The sequence below is a fragment of the Callospermophilus lateralis genome, unplaced genomic scaffold (assembly GCF_048772815.1).
Source record: "Callospermophilus lateralis isolate mCalLat2 unplaced genomic scaffold, mCalLat2.hap1 Scaffold_63, whole genome shotgun sequence".
Lineage (NCBI taxonomy): Eukaryota > Metazoa > Chordata > Mammalia > Rodentia > Sciuridae > Callospermophilus > Callospermophilus lateralis.
In genome coordinates this window covers 6815457-6834148 of record NW_027514713.1, presented here as the reverse complement: position 1 = coordinate 6834148, position 18692 = coordinate 6815457, and the positions used below count along the sequence as shown (strand labels likewise).

Sequence of the window (18692 nt, the reverse complement as noted above, 5' to 3'; positions counted from 1 at the left end):
TGTCCAGGGATGGGAGTCCCAGGTTGACCCAAATTCACAAGAAATGCTGGCTATGAAGACCAGCGGAGAGTACCACCTACCATGGAAAGACCCAGCACTAGAAAAAAACACTTAGAGTTAAGGGCCAAGTCCCCCAAACAATACGTCAAAAGTCTGGATAGAGGCAGGCACAGTGGCACAGCCTGTGATCCCAGAGGCTCAGGAAGCTGAGGCAGGAGGATGGCAAGTTCAAGGCCAGACTTGACAACTACGCAAGACTCTGTCTCTAAATAAACAGAAAGGGCTGGGGTGAAGCTCAGTGTCAGAGCACCACTGGGTTCAATCCCCAGCAAACCAAAAATAATAAAAAAAGTTTGCATTTTTGTCTAAGAAAATTAAATAAAGGTAGCTGTGACTTTTCACCTAATTAAACATCCAGGTGGAATCCATGATCATTCATCTGAAATCCCAAAGCCCAACATCTTTGAAATGAAAGGGTATCTTGGGGGAAGGAGGATAACCCCAATTTGGACCATATTGATTTAAAGGGAAAAGTAAGCTTGGGCTGAATTGATCTGAGGGTTTTAATTATCAAGCAGCTTGGTCACACATGACAATGACAATGTGGAGTCACTTTGGTTGTCACAACTGAGGATTGCTACTGACATCTAGTGGGTAGAGGCCACTGCTGCTCTAAGGATAGTAGTCCCCAGCACAAACGTCACAGGGGCTGAGATTGAAATCTTCTGATTTACTCTCCAAGGGTGAAGAACCTCATTTCAGTGCCAAAATCTCACATCTAGTGGGTGGGGGAGGGAGCTGGATATCAATGCCCAAAATGGGAAAAAAGTGCAGCCCACAGCTGACCAGGGCTTCAGGTGAGACAGTATGAATCCGCTCACCTTCAATCATAGGCGGGTTCTTAAAATAAATTCTTAAATCCATTCCTCCTTACCCGTTCTATTCACACAGTTTTCCTTTAGAAACTGCCAGGTCTGAGCAAAGCAAAGAACCCTGTTAGAGGCTGTGCATGGGACTCCCCACCTCTGTCCTACACCTCTCAGGACTCCAGAAACCCTGCCACCTGCACATCACTTGGTGACCTGCGAGCACCTGGCCCATGCTGTCCCAGCCACACAGCCAGCAGCACATTCTCCAGGTCTATCAGCCAGAGAGGGAATTCTGCAAACTGCACTAGAAACTCACTTTCCCTAGGGACAGTTTATGCTTCACCAGAAGTCTGAGGCTTCTCTGGGCCACCTGAGAATTTCTGTATGCAAATGCTTAGATCACGACTGCAGAGAGGCCCAGGCCTATGGAAAGACCACAGCGCTGATTCAAAATGAAGCAGAAGGATGGGTCTCCCGTCTCACCCACGGACTAACTCTGGCTCAGACGGGGCTATTTATCACACCAGGCCAAGTGGTACAGCTGCGGGCTGGGCATCGGGGAGGAAGTAGCTCACCCACCCCTCAGACAGCAGGGGCAGCAGCGATGGAGGCAGGCACGGGGGGCCCTGGCAGCTCATGCACCACACCACCCTTATAGCAGCCTCTAAGGTCCAGAGCAAGTAAGGAGTCCTGTCACCTCTAACCTCAGCGATTGTGCTTCCAGTAGTGTTCTTGGAAAGATTATTGTATATTTCTGTCATCGTTCCTTTTATGGCATCCATCATCTGAAAGATAAACACAAACAATCCAGTCACCATCGGCGGCTTCTCCAGGCAACAGAACTAGTATCGACATGGAGAAGGCAGCAGTGACCATGTCCCTCCCAAGACACTTGTCCCCCTACCCTGAAGACTAGTTCACAACTCTGATGCTAGTTTGTACACCCACAGACTGAACCAGAAAGGCCCAACCAGTCCACAGATGTGTCATGTCTAACTCGGTAGACTTGAGGGAGATGGTCTTGCTACTGTTTTTGAATCCTCTCCCTCCTCCCCACTCCTGCGAATGAAATCCAGGGGCTCATGCATAGTAGGCAAGTGCTCTACCACTGACTTACACCCCAGCCCTAATTAATTCTCTTTTAAAAACACGTTTACTAGGGAAGCTGAGGCAGGAGGATCACAGGTTAAAGGCCAGTGAGTGAGACCCTGTCTCAAAGAGGCTCAATAAAGTGCCCCTGGATTCAATTCAAATCCTAGAGAGAGAGAGGAGGGAGGGAGGGAGGGAGGGAGGGAGGGAGAGAGAGAGAGAGAGAGAGAGAGAGAGAGAGAGAGAGAAAGAGAGAGAGAGAGAGAGAGAGAGAGAGAGAGAAAGAGAAAGAGAATCCACAACATACCATGTAAACTGAATATTGCAATTTTATTAAAATGTAAATTTATTTATTTTTAACTTTTTTAAGTTGTTGCTAGATCTTTATTTGGTTTATTTATTTGCAGTACTGAGAATCAAACCCAGTGACTCACACATGCCAGGCCAGTGGATTACCTCTGAGCCACATCCCCAGCCCCTAATGCAGTGTTTTTTAGGGACTGAGTGGCCAGGGTCATAGCTCAGTGACAGGATAGGTCCACAGCATGTTTAACAGGCACAAAGCCCTGGGTTCAGTCCCCAGTGCACGCTCAAACATGCTCACAAAACACCAATGGCTTTTAAAATATTTGAAGTGACCCATTCCAGAACATTTTCATTACACCCCAAAGAGCGCCCGCTTCCTATTAGTCTCCATCCCTCCAATGTCCCCATCCTGCACCTCCCAGGTCTCTGACAACCCTGGCCCTTTTCTGGTAATAGAAGCTGAACCCAGTCGGGACACTTTCACTCTGAGCTCACCCCCAGTTCACTTTATATTTTATATTGAGGCAGGGTCTCGCTAAGTAGCCCACGTTGGCCTCAAACCTGTGCTCCTCCCGCCTTGGCCTCACACTGCCAGGATCACAGGCATGTCCAGCTGTCCATCAAACCTCAACCTGCTCTCTACCCCTACAGGTTTGCTTATTCCAATCATTTCCTGTAAATGAACTTGTGCAACACGCAGGCCCTGGTGCTGGCTCGAGGCCTGCCCACCAGCAACATCTCATTCCTTTGCAGCCTGCCAGGTAAACTTGGCTATTTGCCATTTTAATGCCCTCAGCCCAGGCACTGCCTGCTTACTTTATTCCCATCTTCTTTCCCTTTATCGAGTCTCTCAAGGCATTGGTGAGCCTGTGAAACTAGCCAGGGCATTGTGGCAGCCACCCAGAGATGTGCTGAACAAATGTATTTGTGGGAAGACCTTCTCTCCTCCTTCCCCTGCCACAGGGGCCAGCAGGGGTCAGGAGAGAGGTCTGTCAGACCTGCTCTGACCCTGGCCAGTCTCTCCTGGGCTTTCCTAAGCTCCAGCTCAGAGGGAAGGCTGGACAAAGAACACCCTGCATCCAATGCCTCTGTCCAGCCATAGTTTCTCACCTTCCCTAAGCTGTGGTTTCCCCATGGAATAAAGCCAGGTGCCAACAGAGCACCCGGCGGGGTGTGCACAAGGGACTAGGAAAACCAGGCCAAGGCCACCCCGGGGCCTGCCCACCAGTGGGGAGGTGGCCATAAAGAAATGCCTGTTTGCATTCTGTTTTGCACAAAAACAAATCCGTGTGAGCACGCAACTGCATGACAGCTGGTGTGCCCCAAGAGAGGAACTCCAATTCACCCCAAAATGGGAGTCAAATGAGTGAAATATCTGTTGTGAGTCCCACCCTCTGCAGGCTGCTGCCAGGTTACGCACTTTCTGCTGTGCGTACCTCTAAGCCATATTCCCAGCCCCCGGACTCTGCTGCCAGGCACGTCCACAGAAAGCACTAAACCAAACAGCCTCACAAGAAAACACAGGACAGTGGGGGAAACTCAATACGACGCGAACGCAATGCTGACTTTTCATTTTAAAGATGGATTTGTGGAGTGACTTCTACGCCGACTTCCAAATACAGCCAAGACCTCGGAATTAATAAGGAACACATTTCTGCCAAAACACAGAAACCCGGGTCTCCAACATCAGGTCACCTGAGAGACAGAAAAGTTCATCAGGAACAGTCCACCCTCCATCCCCCAAAGTGACCTGTTTGTTCTTTTAAATGGTGAAGAAAACGTCCCTGGAAACAGGTCCTGCCTTAGAGGAAAGGGGACTGCAGGGGGCAGTGGAAGGCACACGGCCACAGGAACCAGGGACATGGGCTTAGTGTCAGTGATAAGCCTGACCACCCAGCTGGCCTCAGTTTACCTAGCTGTAAATAAACAGCTGGAAGCAGATGAAAGGAGGGGGACAGCAGGGACAAATGCACATTAAAAACAGACAGAAAATACAAGATACCCCTTACATCAATAATGAAAACACTTCCCCATCAGCCCTCTTCCAATACCACAGAGCCATCAGCAAGAAAGGCTCCCTGGGGGTGGGGGCCGTGACACCCCGGTCAGTCTCCCTCCAGTCCAAGCCTTGACACAAACAGTATCTGGTGAGATTAAGCTTCATTTATTCAGGTTTTTAAACTGAATGGATTTAAACAACAGAAATTAAGTTTAAATAAAAATATTAACTCAAAACTGGCTCAGGTGATGAACAGGCCAGAAAACCATCGTGAGTGGCACATTGCTGACCCTGGAATTCTCCCTGTTCAGAACCTCGGGGACCCTGAACCCTTGGGCCAGCTGTCCTTTGCTCCAGCACTCAAAGAAAGCCTGTCCTTAATGAGCAGCCTGAATTCCAAAGGGGACTCCAACGCCTTTGGGATTTTATGGGCAGGTTTTAGGATCTAAACCTTCCTGGCATGAGATTGAGTCTGCCCTACAATACCCTTTGAGAATGGACTTCAGAACCAGTGCAGATCTGGGCTGGGAGCATCAGGGTCCTCTGCCTGGGCCCCCTGCAGCAGCCCACTAGGCGCCCACCACTCACTTTGCTCGAGTACTTGGCGATGTCGGCGGCGACAACATTGGCCGAGGCGGTGGCAATGGGCAGGTAGGTGCTGACTGATGATGTAAGGGTGCTTGTGCAGCCTGAGCTGCTGATCAGGAGGGATGTCTGCGTGCTGGTCACCAGGGTGATGGTGGACGTGGACGGGCTCTGCGTGATCTCCTTCTGCTGGACAGCTAGGAGAACAAAGGGTCCTGGTCACCCCAGAAACATAGGAAGGGCTGTCCCAGCACAACGCTGTAGGGACAAGTGCAGCCCAGCCCTTGATGCACCCTGTGGGATTTTTTACTCTAAAGTGACCAAAGGAGCCAGGATAGGTCCCAACCCCAGTAGAAAAACTTGAGGAAACATGAACCATCTCTGAGAGCTCAAGGTTGTGAGGCAGCCCTGATACCCCGAGTGACCGGAGCAGACTCCAGGCTGCCCAAGGAACCGCAGCTGGTTCCGACCTGCAACACGGCAATGGAAGAGGGGGCTCTGTCTTCCGGCCCCATGGGAGGGGAGGCGCCTCTCCACCCTGGATGGCCCTGCCCTTCTGCCCCCATATTGTCCAACTTTCCTGACTCTCCTGAGCCCCCACTTCACCCTCCCTGCTCCCTCAACCTACCTACAGGCCCAAAACCTCCACACAGGTCAAAGCAGAAGTCAGTTCACCTGGACTCCCTGTCTAGCGCACCAGTGTATGACTGATTACACCTTAACTAGTGGTGCAGGAGTGCCCAGCTGATTCAGGTGTGTCTTATCACCTTAACTAGTGCTGCAAACATGCCATCGGTCCTTGTCACTTTATTTTTTTTTAAGAGAGAGTGAGGGAGAGAGAGAGAGAGAGAGAGAGAGAGAGAGAGAGAGAGAGAGAGAGAGGGAGAGAGAGAGAGAAGTTTAATATTTATTTTTTAGTTATTGGTGGACACAACATCTTTGTTTGTATGTGGTGCTGAGGATTGAACCCGGGCCGCACGCATGCCAGGTGAGCGTGCTACTGCTTGAGCCACATCCCCAGCCCATCACTTTATTTTGATAGAGACAATTGGAAAGCTGAGGACCATAATGTCCATGAGTCTTTCTGGCAGCACCAAGCCTCCCCTGGGGAAGGAGCATCTGCTCACAGGGAGGAAGACAAGATGTACTCATCCTCATCTCCAGCAACCTAGATCTGTCCCAACAACTGAACTCAGGGACACTCAGCCACTAAACCACATCCCCAGACTTATTTTATTTAGGGACAGGGTCTCACTGAGTTGCTCAGCACCTTGCCTTTGCTGAGGCTGGCTTAGAACTCTCAATTCTCTTGCCTCAGCCTTCCGAACTGCTGGGATTGCAGGTGTGGACCACTGCGTCAAGCTCCAACCACGTTTTAAGCACTAGGTCACTTCAACTGTTTTCCAACTTGACCTCTCCAGTTTTCCATTCCTTCCTCTCCCAAACTCAATCTTTGGAAGGTTACATGGGGCTCCTCTGAGGTGACCTTTTTACCTTGCATCCTGTTGCTAATCAGAAGGCCTGCTCACCAGGGTGCACTCACTAGGAGACTTTCAATCAGGGGCCCCACCTTCCAGGATCCTGAGGAGGTTCCCCAAGGAACAAAATGTACCCCAGCCTCACAAACCTGGGCAAACTGACTCTGGGCAGATCAGCCCTCTGTGTGCCCTGATCTCAGCTGCAGATGGAGCGTCCTGCTTTCTGGTGGGAGTTTCAATTCTGCAACTTCAGCAAGCAGTTCCTGCCACTGGCATATCTCATGGGTGTGGCAAATCCATGGTTTTTAGAGTAAGCTTTGCTGTCAACCTCTTACACTGTACTCTTCCCAAAACAAGGCCAAGGGATTTGTTCATGTGCCCATGGAAACACTATATAAAGGTACAACATTCTTTGCAGCACTGCTTATGATAGGAAAAAATAATGGAAGTAACCTAAGCCCACGGGGAAGGAAATGTTTTACATAAACTAGGGAATACTACACAGCAGTCCAAAAGAATAAGGCAGGGCCATATGCTGGGACACAGACAGACCTCGAAACATACTGATGGGTGAAAAAAAAAAGCAAGTATGGTACCATTTTTATGTCTTAAAAAAGAAAAAAAAGGGGAAAATAGGTACTTTTATGGTGTTGTGTGTGGGTGTATGTGGGTCGGTGTGTGTACATACTTGTGTGTACATGCATAGAAAAGAGTTTTAGGTGACAGTTGCTACCGAGGAAGGAAGGACAATTAAATGGAAGGTGAACGGGACAACATTCAACAAAATTCTCATATAAACATCCTGTCCCATTTCTAAGGAGAAGAGAGGCATGTATCACCTTAAAAAATTTTTTTTAAGTGAAAAAGTGAGTTGCAAACCAACTTAAAAAAAAATAACGCCAAATGGAACGTGTGAGGCATTCAGGACACATGGCCAGAACACAAACGGGAGAGAAAAAATAAAACGGCAATGGTTTTTGTTCCATCGATGTGGCAATGGGAGTGGGCGCTATGCAGAGCAGAAGGGGGCTATACCTTTCACAGCCTGTCTGGTCTGATATCTTGTCCCCTGGGAAGACTGAGGCTGCTGCTGCTGGCTGTGCTGCTGCTGGTGCTGCTGCTGCTGACGCTGTATCTTCTGCATGTGCCACTTTTGGGAGGAGGCTTGAAACTTACTTGATAAGTTCCACATGACCCGATGCACGGCCAGGGCAGTCTCCTTCGGTAAGAGAGGTCTCTGCTTTTTCACCGGGCTTCCTGTGACAGCGGGGGCCGGCATGGTGACTGTGATGGTGGACGTTGTGCTGGTGGTGGCTGGGACGCTGGCCATGGGGGTTTGGGAGGAGGAGCGGGTGGGCACCGGTATCTCAGGGGGAGACCGGCTGCCCGAAGTCATGGACGGCGGCCCTTTACTGACAACTACAGCCAGGTTGTGGAGACAGACAGACAAACAGAGCAGGTTGGACTTGGTTCCTGGTAGGGACCTGCCTGTGAGTTCTGGGCAAAACCAACCAAAGCCAGGGGGCCCAGGGAGGTCCGCACCAGGTGCCCACCCAGGAGCAGCAGCTCCATCTTCCATCTCACCTCCACTGAGCCTGGCTGGCATCGAGACCCAAGCCAAGAACCCTGGGGGACAGGAGGTGAACACGACCCCCCACCCACTAGGGAACGAAGCAGTGGGCGACAGAATCCCTGCAAGTGCTTGTCTGAGAAAGGACTCACTCCAGAGGGGCAGGGGAAGCCCTTCAGGTAGGGATCCTCTAACACCCGCACCCCAAGAACCAGATGGCCTTTCCTCTGCCAAGCACTGAGCAGCACAGAGCCACCTGCCCAGAAATAAAAGCCCCCTCTGTCTCTTCAATTCCCTCCAGGACAACGTCCCAGGGAGGTGCTGACACGATAAGGAACTCTGCGCCACGCACAGCCAGAACTTCCCCCAGCACAGTCATTCTGGGAGTTTTACTTCTGGATGTTTGCCCGCCCTGCCATCTTGTGTCCACAGCACACAGTCCAGGTTCTCCCTTTGTGTGGTGGTCAAGTGTAACACGTGTTCACGTCTTTTAAAATGAGTTTCTCTTAATAAAAATATTGTCACCAACTACACAAGCAGGACTTGAGAATTACAAAAACTGTGCATGGAAAGGCCTGAGGTGATGCCCGCTACCCTGTGGTCTTCCTGGAGGAGTGGGGCTGGGTCTGGGGCTTCACCCAGCAGAGCGAGAACAGAGGGAGTAGCCCAGGCCATGACAGGGCCACCATGGTAAGGAGACAGTGGGGCAGGAGTGGCCGAGCAGAAGAGCCAGAAGCACTGAGAGAGCAGGGGGTTCGTTCAGACAGGGGGTTGGTCATGGCCACCAAAGTCCCAACCGTGGATTAGGCAGACTTGGCCCCAAGAGGACATCAGGGAACACACTGCAAACACGGGTGCAGGTCAACCACCCCTGACCTCAGACTCCGTGCTGCCTGGACATCAAACTCCTCAAATGAAACATGAGAGCGTGATGAAGGGAGGATGATCAGGATGCTGTGGGGTTTAGAAGGCCGGGAGAAGAAAGATGAGGGACAGAAGCTGGCCGACTCCTGGCCAGCCTGGGGCAGCCCTCCTGCTTCTCTGGAGGGGAGCATTCAGCCTGCTGTTGGGCATCAGCCCAAGTGGAGCTGGGCGGGGTTCTCTTCCTGCAATGAGGGGTCCCAATCTTTCCTGGGTGACCTGCAAGTACTGAACACAGCCCCTGCCCTTTCGAGTTACACAGGAGGCATTCATCTGGGCTCTACTGAGAGCCGGGCAGAGGCCTGGAACCAGCTGGTCTCCCACCTGCAGAAGCACATTCAACGCCTCCCTCTCTGCCAATGAAAAAATGTGTGTATCGCTGGGCACTGTTGCCTGCATGCCCCTGCCAAGGGCAATGCCAAAGGGTCACTCCCTCCTGATTTATAAGAGCAAACATGCAGCTGTGCAGTGGGGCAGCTGCTCTGCAAGGGTCATGCTGGCTCTTCCTTCAGGAAAATGGGTGGGGGGCCCAAAAATACTCCCGCCTCCAGCTCCCCACGTTATGATTTAGGCAAATTTTAATTTCTAGGGTATTCTGATGATTGGTGGGGAGGAATCTCAAGGAAATTTCACTGGTTAGAAATCCGGAGTATATAATCACCCAAAATTTATCCCAAAAGGGTGAAGCCTTTAAAGGGCTGGCACCCCGAAAGCTGCCCAATCAAATTCCCTGACATATTTCAGAACTTGCCATCCTGCATTAGCACCCCAGTGGGGAAGGGTGACAGGACTCCTGGGCACAGCAGGGAGCAGGGTCTCTAGGGGCTCCCTTTGCTTCTGATCGGAGTGTTTCTGCTCTGAAGGTACCTATTCCACCACACGCTGCACTCCATGCTGAGGGTGAGTGGGAGTTCCTATGGCACAGTCCCAAAAGCCCTCCCCTTCAACTGAGCAAAAGAGAAGGCACTTGGTGGGGACCCTGCTCCACTGCAGAGTCCAAGACTGAGCCTTTGAGACCCGAACCACCACAAGACTCTGGATTTAAGATCATTCGTTTTTTCCTAATCACTAAGAAGCTGCTAACTGAACTGGGTTCTAGAATCTTCTGCTCAAACATCCAGCATCTACTCAGGGGCTCCAGGAGAAGTTTTCTGGAGACATCAGCATGAGGAAAATCTCTATTTTTTTTCAATAACTGGATTAATTTTGAGTTCTTGGAGAGTGTGAGATCTTTTAAGGATCTCTTCCTTTTTTGCTTTCATGGCCAGGAAGCTCAGAGCCCAACTCTAAATGCTGATAGCACATACTTTTGCATAAAACTGTTGCCCAGTTATTCTACCTTTATTTCCCTTTTACACTGACTTCTTTATTTTCTTTCTGTTTCATGGTTATGCATTCTTGTCAATCTGCTGCAAATCCTGTCTGGAAAAGGAAGGGACATTAAACAAATCAATCAAAAGGCCTGTTCCAGTATAAATGTGCCTCAGGAGTCCTGTACCACCTACACCCAAATCACACTTCCACAATCCTCATGGAACAAATGCTACTGCCCATTTTCTCTGCAATAATAAAGAGCAGTCTCTCAGAACTCAAAGCATGACGTCACTGTATTTTTCAGAAGCATCTATGAATCTAAGCGATGGCCAGAGACTGTCAGCCTGCCTTCTCTGTGCTGTGTCTCCTTTCCCTCTCCACTCCTGCACTCTTCAGAGACATCCTGTTCTCTCTTCCTGAGAGGCAGAATACCCTCTCTCCCAACTAACAACTGAGACTTCACAGCAGCAAGATTCTCCACACACACTGAGACCTTGCTTTAAGCCACCAGACTGGGGAAATTCAAAGGACACAGACTCACATCCTACTCAATGGTTTGGATAAGAAGCTAGCAGCTGTCAGAAGTAAGGCATAGTCAAAAAATAAACCTGGCTACACTTTAAGTTACCCACAAAGTACATAAGGCTTTATGGCTATGACCTCTAATCTGTCCTCAGGCAACATTTCTCCAGGGACCCTTAATTAATTCTTCAGTACCTTCTGTGTGCATGCTGGGCTCCACCCACCACCTATTTGCCAAGCCAGCTGGAAAATGTGCTGACAGCTTTGTCAGGGCAAGAATACCCTCTGACTCATTCTCAAGCTCCCACTACAGGGTTTTCCTCCAGAGAAAAGGTGCTCTATGAAGTGTCATGCCCTCCAGGTACACGAAGGTCCTGCAGACACCTAATGGTAGAGGCCAGGATGCTCCTAGAGACCCTCCAGTGCAAAGGACAGAGAACTCTCTAGGGCAAAGTGTCCCTAGTGCCAGGCCGAGCAGCCCTGAGCTCGAGTCAGCTAAATGAACAGGACGGACATCAAATCAGGTGGCATGTCACCAGACGCTGCCCCTTCGGTTTCTAGGTCCTCAAAAGGTTCTCGGGCACTTGGGTACCACTTACCAAACAGTTTCACATTCTCGTAAGAAAATGTATCTGGTAATGCCTAAGTAGAATGAGGGACAGACAGGAAGCTGGACTAAGGAGGACCTTTGACTGAATGCTTGTAGGCACCTGAGCCTGGTCAGAGGTCGACATGTCAAGAAACACTTCAGGGACATGAGTAAGCCTGTTGGAAAATCAGTGGCTTAGGCTAAAGAGGACTTCACTAAAATCAACCACCATTTTCTAAGTGCTTCCTTGTCTGGGCTCCCAATCAATCATGGTGGGCACTGAGCAGGCCAAGGTCAGGGGGCCTACACCTAAGCCCTGGTCCTGTTCTGTCCTCAGCTTGGGAACATAAGGCTGTACAAGCTTTCCTGGCTGCATGGTGCTGGGGGCCCCATGGCTTCTGCCAACACAAGGACCAGGGGCGTTCCAAGCCCCGTGAGAACCTGCAGATGGACACAAGGACTTACCGTCCTGCTTGGGAAGTGGCTCTTTGGGTTCCTTCTTATTTTTCTGGCCTTCCCACCCAGGATGGTTGTCTCCCAAGTCTATGACAAGTTCAGTCTCTGAATCCGAGTCCAGGCCCAAGTGCACCATCAGGGAATCTGTCTCATCTTTGCCCTTCAGTTTATCCTTGGCGGGATGCAGGGATGGCTTTTCTCTCTCTGCAGGGTCCCTCTCAGGCTCCGGGCTGGCCTTCGCAGCTGCGGACTCCGCCTTCTCGGGGACTGGAGACACGCTTTTCGGCTCCTCAGGGACCTCTGCGGGGTTGGCAGGCTTGGGCTTTTTTTTGGCAGCGGGTGTCTCCTTGTCCAGCATGCTCCCGTCCTTGTCCTCTGCGTCTTCCAGCTCATTCTTGTACTTCTGCTCGTCGTCACTGTTGCTACTGTCAGACATCTTCGAATCCTCTGAGTCGCTGTGCTCCACGGTCGTGTACACGTCCTCTGAGACTTCATTGATGCCTAAATTCAAAAGAGAAAACCCAGCCTGTGGTGCATTCACCGAACCAAAATCAGGACCAGGAAGTGCAGATGTTCCCATTCCAAAGGCTGGAGTGAGAAAAACACACTCAAATCACATCACACTGGCAGGAGAGATGGGAGTAAATGGAAGCAGCGGCTGGATACAAGTGACAAGGGAGCCGTGTCTGCAGAGGCTTTGGGCCTTAGCCTTCAGAAGTGACCTGGGACCTCCCTACATATGATTAAACAGGAGCAAGCTAAATCCGCATGGCTGGTAAGAGAGGGAGAGGATAGAGGGACAAAGGGACAAGCCACTCAAACCAGCCAACCTGCAGGTTAAAAAATAGAGGCTCAGGGCTGGGGTCACAGCTCAGTGGTAGAGCACTCACCTCACACATGCAAGGCCCTGGGTTCAATCCTCAGCACCACATAAAAATAAATAAATAAAATAAAACGTACTGTGTCCATCTGCAACTAAAATAAATAGAGGCTCACAGAATCACCTGTCCCAGGACACAAAGACAACCAGGAGACAAAAGCAGAAGGTGGATCTCAGGCTCGGACTCATCACCAGCCTCCTCCCGTGTTCTTCCAAAAAGCCTCTGTGCCCTTCACACCCTTTGTCCAGGACTCCAGAAGTAAGTCAAGGCCCTCAAGCCCACCCAGCCACAGGCACCTTCACTAGGGAATGCTGTGCGGGCAGCACCCATTTTTGTCTGTGTTTTGCTTTTTCTAACTTAGGATTTGGTGCCCAACTCACCAAGATGCTGGGCAGAGTCAGCAAAGAACAGGACTCGCCTACTTTGGGACATAGGCCTGTGGCCAAACAGCCATGGGGGAGGGGCAGAGGTTCTTCAGGTGACACAGTAACCAGCAGGCCCCAGGACAGAGTGGACTGTTCACTGTTCTTCCACTCACAGGGGCCAAGATGGACTTGCATGTGCCCATGTCCACTGAAAGGTAAGAGCAGGGCCTGGGGATGTGGTTCAGTGGGTACAGTACTCGCCTCGCATGCACAATGATGGGATTCAATACCCAGCCCTGCAAAAAAAAAAAAAAAAGGAGGGGGGAGGGGGAACAAAACAGCAGGTGCTCCAAACAGGGAAGAAGCCCCTTCCAGCAGAAGTACTGCTCGGCCCCGCTGCGCTTCTGGCAATGCCCGAGTGTGGCCAGGCCACAGGTAAACAATACTATGCCAAAAAATTAAAATCAGAAAGAAAACCTAATCGACTCTTTGGACTTCTTCCCTCAGGAGCAACAGCCTCTTGAATCATCTCTCTTGACCTGGACACACCAAGAGAGACCCACAAGAGGACAAGAGCCATGAGGAGCCCAGGACCCGGGAGGTTGGCAGATCTGTAGGAAACACTCCTGCCTCCACCAGGGCCTGATCAAAATTACAGGAGAAATTCAGAACACCCAGGCATGGTATGGTTTTTAGATCTCAGGTTTGTGCTAGTGTAGCTAATGTCTGGACCCAAGAAAGACAAGTTGGAGCAGAAATGTGGTAAGTACTAGGTACCAGAATCAAAATGGTGACAATTTACATCCTGCTCCTGGTGTCACTGGCTGTGTGATCTTGAACAAGTGATGTGCCTCTCTGAGCCTCGGATTCTTCATCTGAAAAATGAGACTGAGAATAGTAGCAATCTCCCAGAATGATGGATGCACTGTGCTGAGCACAGGGCAGGATGTACCAGAGGCATTCAGTAAACAGAAATGGGGGGCTTTACAAAACTGTGTGGGAGGACCCAAGAGGGATTAAGTGACTGGCCCACCTGCAGGGACAGGTTGCTATAGACCCACTCAGGACAGATGTGAGACACTGGTGAGGCAGGGGCAGAGGAGAACTCAGCATCGTGAGTCCTCAAGGCTGTCTTCACCAAGGATCAACTAAATAATTAACTAGCAGGTCCAGTACACTTTGCCATGAGTGGAAATACATTTTAGTTCCACCGGTGATTCAAGGTCAGAGCAGTCACTAAGAGCAGCCAGGACTGGACCCTCACCGGTCCAGGTGGATGTCATTGTTACAAACAATTAGAAACATTATTAGGAACAGCAAGCCAACACAAGCCACACCTAACTGTGCTTTGCAGCTTTCTATGATCTTGTCAAGATTCAGTTGGAACCTGCTGCGGATCTGCCGCTTAGGGGAGATGAGGGGCGCCGGGGAGGACTGCTGCTGCACGGATTCACTCAGCACCTTCAGGTCCATCTTGGCTTTGCTATGATCTGGAAGACACCACTGCACCCCCCTAAGCCCAGGCGCGGGGCCCGAGCGGTACTCACCACTGAGCTCCCCCCTGCAACATGGGAGGCTGGGGTGACGGCCAGCGAGCTCCTAGAGCAGGTGGATTCCCACTGGCAGCTTTCAGGTGTAAGCTGGAGGGTTCCAGGAAAAGAGTCTATGGGACCAGAGACCATCCAAAGCCAGAGGAGCTCAGTCTCACAATCAGCAGGGAGAGAACACCCGGCATCCAACACCTGCTCCAAACTCCCCAAGCCCACTGAGGGGGGCTTCCACCCAAATGAGGCTCGGGCCCCTGGAGACACCTGGGGCTGGGGACCCTGGCTGCCTACCATCCACAGAGGCTTCCTTGGTAATTCCTGGTCTACCCAATCTGGGGATCGAACTAGAAATGGAAAACCGGGGAGAGGAGGTCTTCCTGGCTGTGCCTCCCTTCATCTGACAGCCTCCGCAGAGGCCAGATAAGTAGATTCCTCCTGGACACTAACCTGTGACCAACAGGTCTCTCGGGTAAGAACCGAAGTTCCTCATCATGACTCCCAGGCAAAGCCCTCTGCAATGACATCCCCTAACCCAAGTCCCCTCCATCACTCCACCAAGGGCTCTTTGTATGACCAAATGGGCCAATGAGCCCATGTTGATGAACTTGCTCTCCCATCCCAAAGCAAGGTAAGAGGAAGAGAATTATGGTGGCCACAAAGGTCCATAAAGCAGTGAGAGATCACAGGGGAGGGGAGCCTGTCATTCCCTTGACCTTATCCTATGGCATCCCCTCCAACCCAACCCAGCCAACCCCAGAACACAGGTCAGAAAGCAGGTGACGTCTGATCACCCACCAGAGAGGAGAAGCCACCTCTGAGCCTGCTCCTAGCCACTGTGGGCTCATCTCCAGGACTTCCCTTCACTCCCCTGCTAACCCCGCACCCAAGGCAACCTATTCACTGGCCTATTAAAGAAGCCCCAGGAGATCATCCCAGAGCTTGCAAAGCTTTCACTTGCTTTTCTCCTTCTGTTTTGGCATGAGCCAAAGCCCTTCACCTTCAACCAGTGAGGGCATTCTCCAGCACTGCACTTGGAAAAACAAGTTCCTTTAGTGACCAAAAGGAGCGAGGTCCCCAAAAACCCTCACCCAACAGAAGCAACAAACTTCCTCCAACGACCTTCCTTCCCACCCAGGTTAACTGGGAAGGGCTCTTTCCTCAAAACGTGCAAGATTCTGGAAGTAAGTGCTCAAAGCTAGCAAAGATGCTACCACTAGGATTCCAGAAAAGCACCCTCAAAAGTCCAGGTGTGCACATGTTCCTGCCTGTGTGTGTGCACTGTGTGTTCACAGGCCCATCGAAAGGCTGTTCAGAGAGGCCCTCAAGGGAGGGAGGAAGCCTGCGAGGGAAGAGCGTTCATTCAAATTTCCTCAAGGAAGAACTAGAATCTCACCTGCACCTGCCTGGATCTGCAGCTTACAAAGAGCATTGATAGTGAAACAGCAGCACAGCGCATCAACCCCGTGGCCAACCGAGGCTCACGTGGAGTGCAAAATACCCCGTGCCTCTGCCTCGGGAGCTTTAATGTTAATGGGGTTAAAAACAAATACGAAGAAAAAAACCCCCAAATAAAAAATATACATGTGCTGACATATGGCATCCATCAGGCCCTCAGAAACCCTGACTTACAGTCTGGGAGACCTGGGGAAACCCCCCAGGTGACTCTTAGGGGCAGCTGGGGTTGAGACCCTGGTGTAAGACCACTTCTGTGAGTAAAGAAATCCCACACAACCTTCACTCCGGTAGCTGCATCGCCTAATGGGGCTCATCAAGAGACAGCCCTCACCTGAGCCCTCGACCTGTGTTGCACGTGTGTGCATGCCTATGATAGATGCAGCCCTTCAAGTTTACTCTAGGAAGACTCACCTGTTGCATATTCACAGGAAGAACACAACCAAAGGAAAGCACCCTCTTTTTACAAAATAAGGGTTCTCGCCTCGATCAACGGCTACTATGTTCCTTCTTGTTAAGAATAAGCTACCAGGGGCTCCAACTGAAGCGCAGGAGCAGAGCACTTGCCCAGCACATATGAGGCCCTGGGTTCAAGCCTCAGTACCACATAGAAAAAATTTAAAACATAAAATAAAATAAAGATAATGGGTCTGTCTGCAACTAAAAAAAAAAAAAAGAAAAAGAAAAAGAAAGAAAGAAAAAATAAACCACCAGCCAGGCATGGTGGCACACACCTGTAATTAGTCTCAGCCACTCAGTGAGGCCCTGTCTCTAAATAAAATATAAAAAAGGGCTGGGGATGTGGCTCAGTGATTGAATGCTCTTGGGGTCAATCCCCAATTCCAAAAAAAAAAAAAGAAAGAAATCACCAAGTGGGGGGGGCTGGGCTCAGGCCCTGGAACCTTGGGAGCTTTAGTAGTTTGCAATCAGCAGCATTTGGGGCTCTCTCTCCTCCACAGGGAGAAGAAACAGCTTCCCTGTTCCTCTGGCTCATGGTAGCTTATCAGGGCTTCTCCCACCCCTGCCCTTCTATATTGGGACCATCTTCAGAATTCACCGTGCTCCAGGATTTTGAACTTTACAGTTAATATGAAGACAGCTCAGCCTATAAATGGAAGCCAGGGATAAAAAAAAAATACCCATGCTAGAGAAAGCCGAACAACCTTACATTTCTGCAGGGAGCACAAATGAGAACAACCGTTTTAGAGGTTAACTTGGCAATCTCTCTCAAAATGTCAACTGCATGGGGCCTCCGACCTCTACTCCACCTCTAGGAGTTTACCTTACGAACACTGTCCCCCATGGCCAAAAATCAGTATTCACTGTAGCTGTTTTCAATAACCAAAAAATGGACAACAACCTGGAGCCAATAAATAAGGTGCCTGGATAAATAGCTTAAAGATAAACAGATCTCCTTTGTTTTAACACTGTTGGCAAACAATGATGAATGGACTTCCAGGAGCTACAACATGGCGGCTCCTTCAAGGAGACAGTTCAATAGACAAAGAGACCCTGGCAGAAGTCCCTCTCAACCAAAGCCCAGCAGAGGGCTTCCCAGCCCATTCACTGTAAGGAAGTGGGAGAACATCTGGGCAGCCCAGGCCTGGCTCACACCACACTCTTAAGGAATGGCTGGCTTCCAAGGGACTGCCTTGCACGGGGACAAAGGTGGCCCCTGTCAGTGACAGCAGAATGACAGCAGCTATGCTCCAAGCCAGACAGCTCTCCACTGCTTCATCAGCACCTTCAACAGAGCACCTGAGCTCACTGTGGCCACCACTAGGAGCACTGGCCTGCTGGCCCTTCACCTCTGCACCAGGAGCTCTAGAAGTAGACAAGAATACAGCACTGTGTTCTTGGCAGATTTCAGGTTCTGGATGTGTGATTTATCGCTGCGATTAAATCACAGAAGGGAGCCTGAAACAAGCCAGCAGGACTCAGCTTCTGTCTGAAGGAGGAGAGCAGAGGCCTGAGACAGCAAGTGAGGGCAGTGAGCTGGCGGGAGGGAGCCGCTCCCACCCTCACCCCCGCATGGCAGCGCAGGAACCGTGACTCACTGGGCCCAGCCATGAAACCAGCTGCCAGCCCAGGGGCTGGGTTTTGTATTTTGGGTTGATGTATTTGGCTCTCCAAGTAGAGTTTTATAATTTGCTTTTAATGCAGATGAGCCAGTTTTTATTTTAATTTGGGGCACTGGGGGGAATGGGGAGGGGACCTAGGGACACTCTACCACTGAGTTGTGTCTCCCCAGCCTTTTTACAAATTTTGAGCCAGGGTCTCATTAAGATGCTTAGGGCCTTGCTAAGTTGCTGAAGCTGGTCTCAAACTTGGGATCCTCCTGCCTAGGCCTCCCCAGTCTCTGGGATTACAGGTGTGCACCACTGCACTCAGTTCCAACAGCCAAGAATTTAAATCTAGGAGGGTACATGCTCATACGGGGAATTCTGATTTTTAATTCCAAACACAGATGCAATGGGCAGGAGCTTCCTCCTTTGTCCCCCATGTTATCACTGCCCAGAGAGAATCTTCACCTAGCCCTGACCCCTGGGGTTACCTACCCAAGAAGCACAGTAGACTCCAGGGCTAGGCCCTTGAGCCTAGCACAGCCCTGGCTCACAGCACTGCAGCACAGGGTTCTCAGCTCCAGCTTTCCAGACAGGCAGAAGCCGGAAGGCCAAGCCCCACCCAAATCCTGTGTGACTGTGCACAGGTGACTTTGCATCTCTGTGCCTCCCTTGCCCTTCCACAA

At 50.7% G+C, this 18692-nt stretch overlaps 1 protein-coding gene across 1 annotated transcript in view; it reads right to left on the bottom strand.

The window, feature by feature from the left end:
• Positions 1-18692, bottom strand: part of LOC143389490 (MYND-type zinc finger-containing chromatin reader ZMYND8-like) — a 53196-nt gene that overhangs the window by 9628 nt on the left and 24876 nt on the right. Inside the window, 5 exon segments of the mRNA XM_076842518.1 lie at positions 1574-1654; positions 4852-5045; positions 7362-7745; positions 11708-12199; positions 14282-14434. Of these exon segments, the coding sequence (XP_076698633.1) occupies positions 1574-1654; positions 4852-5045; positions 7362-7745; positions 11708-12199; positions 14282-14434 (1304 nt within the window).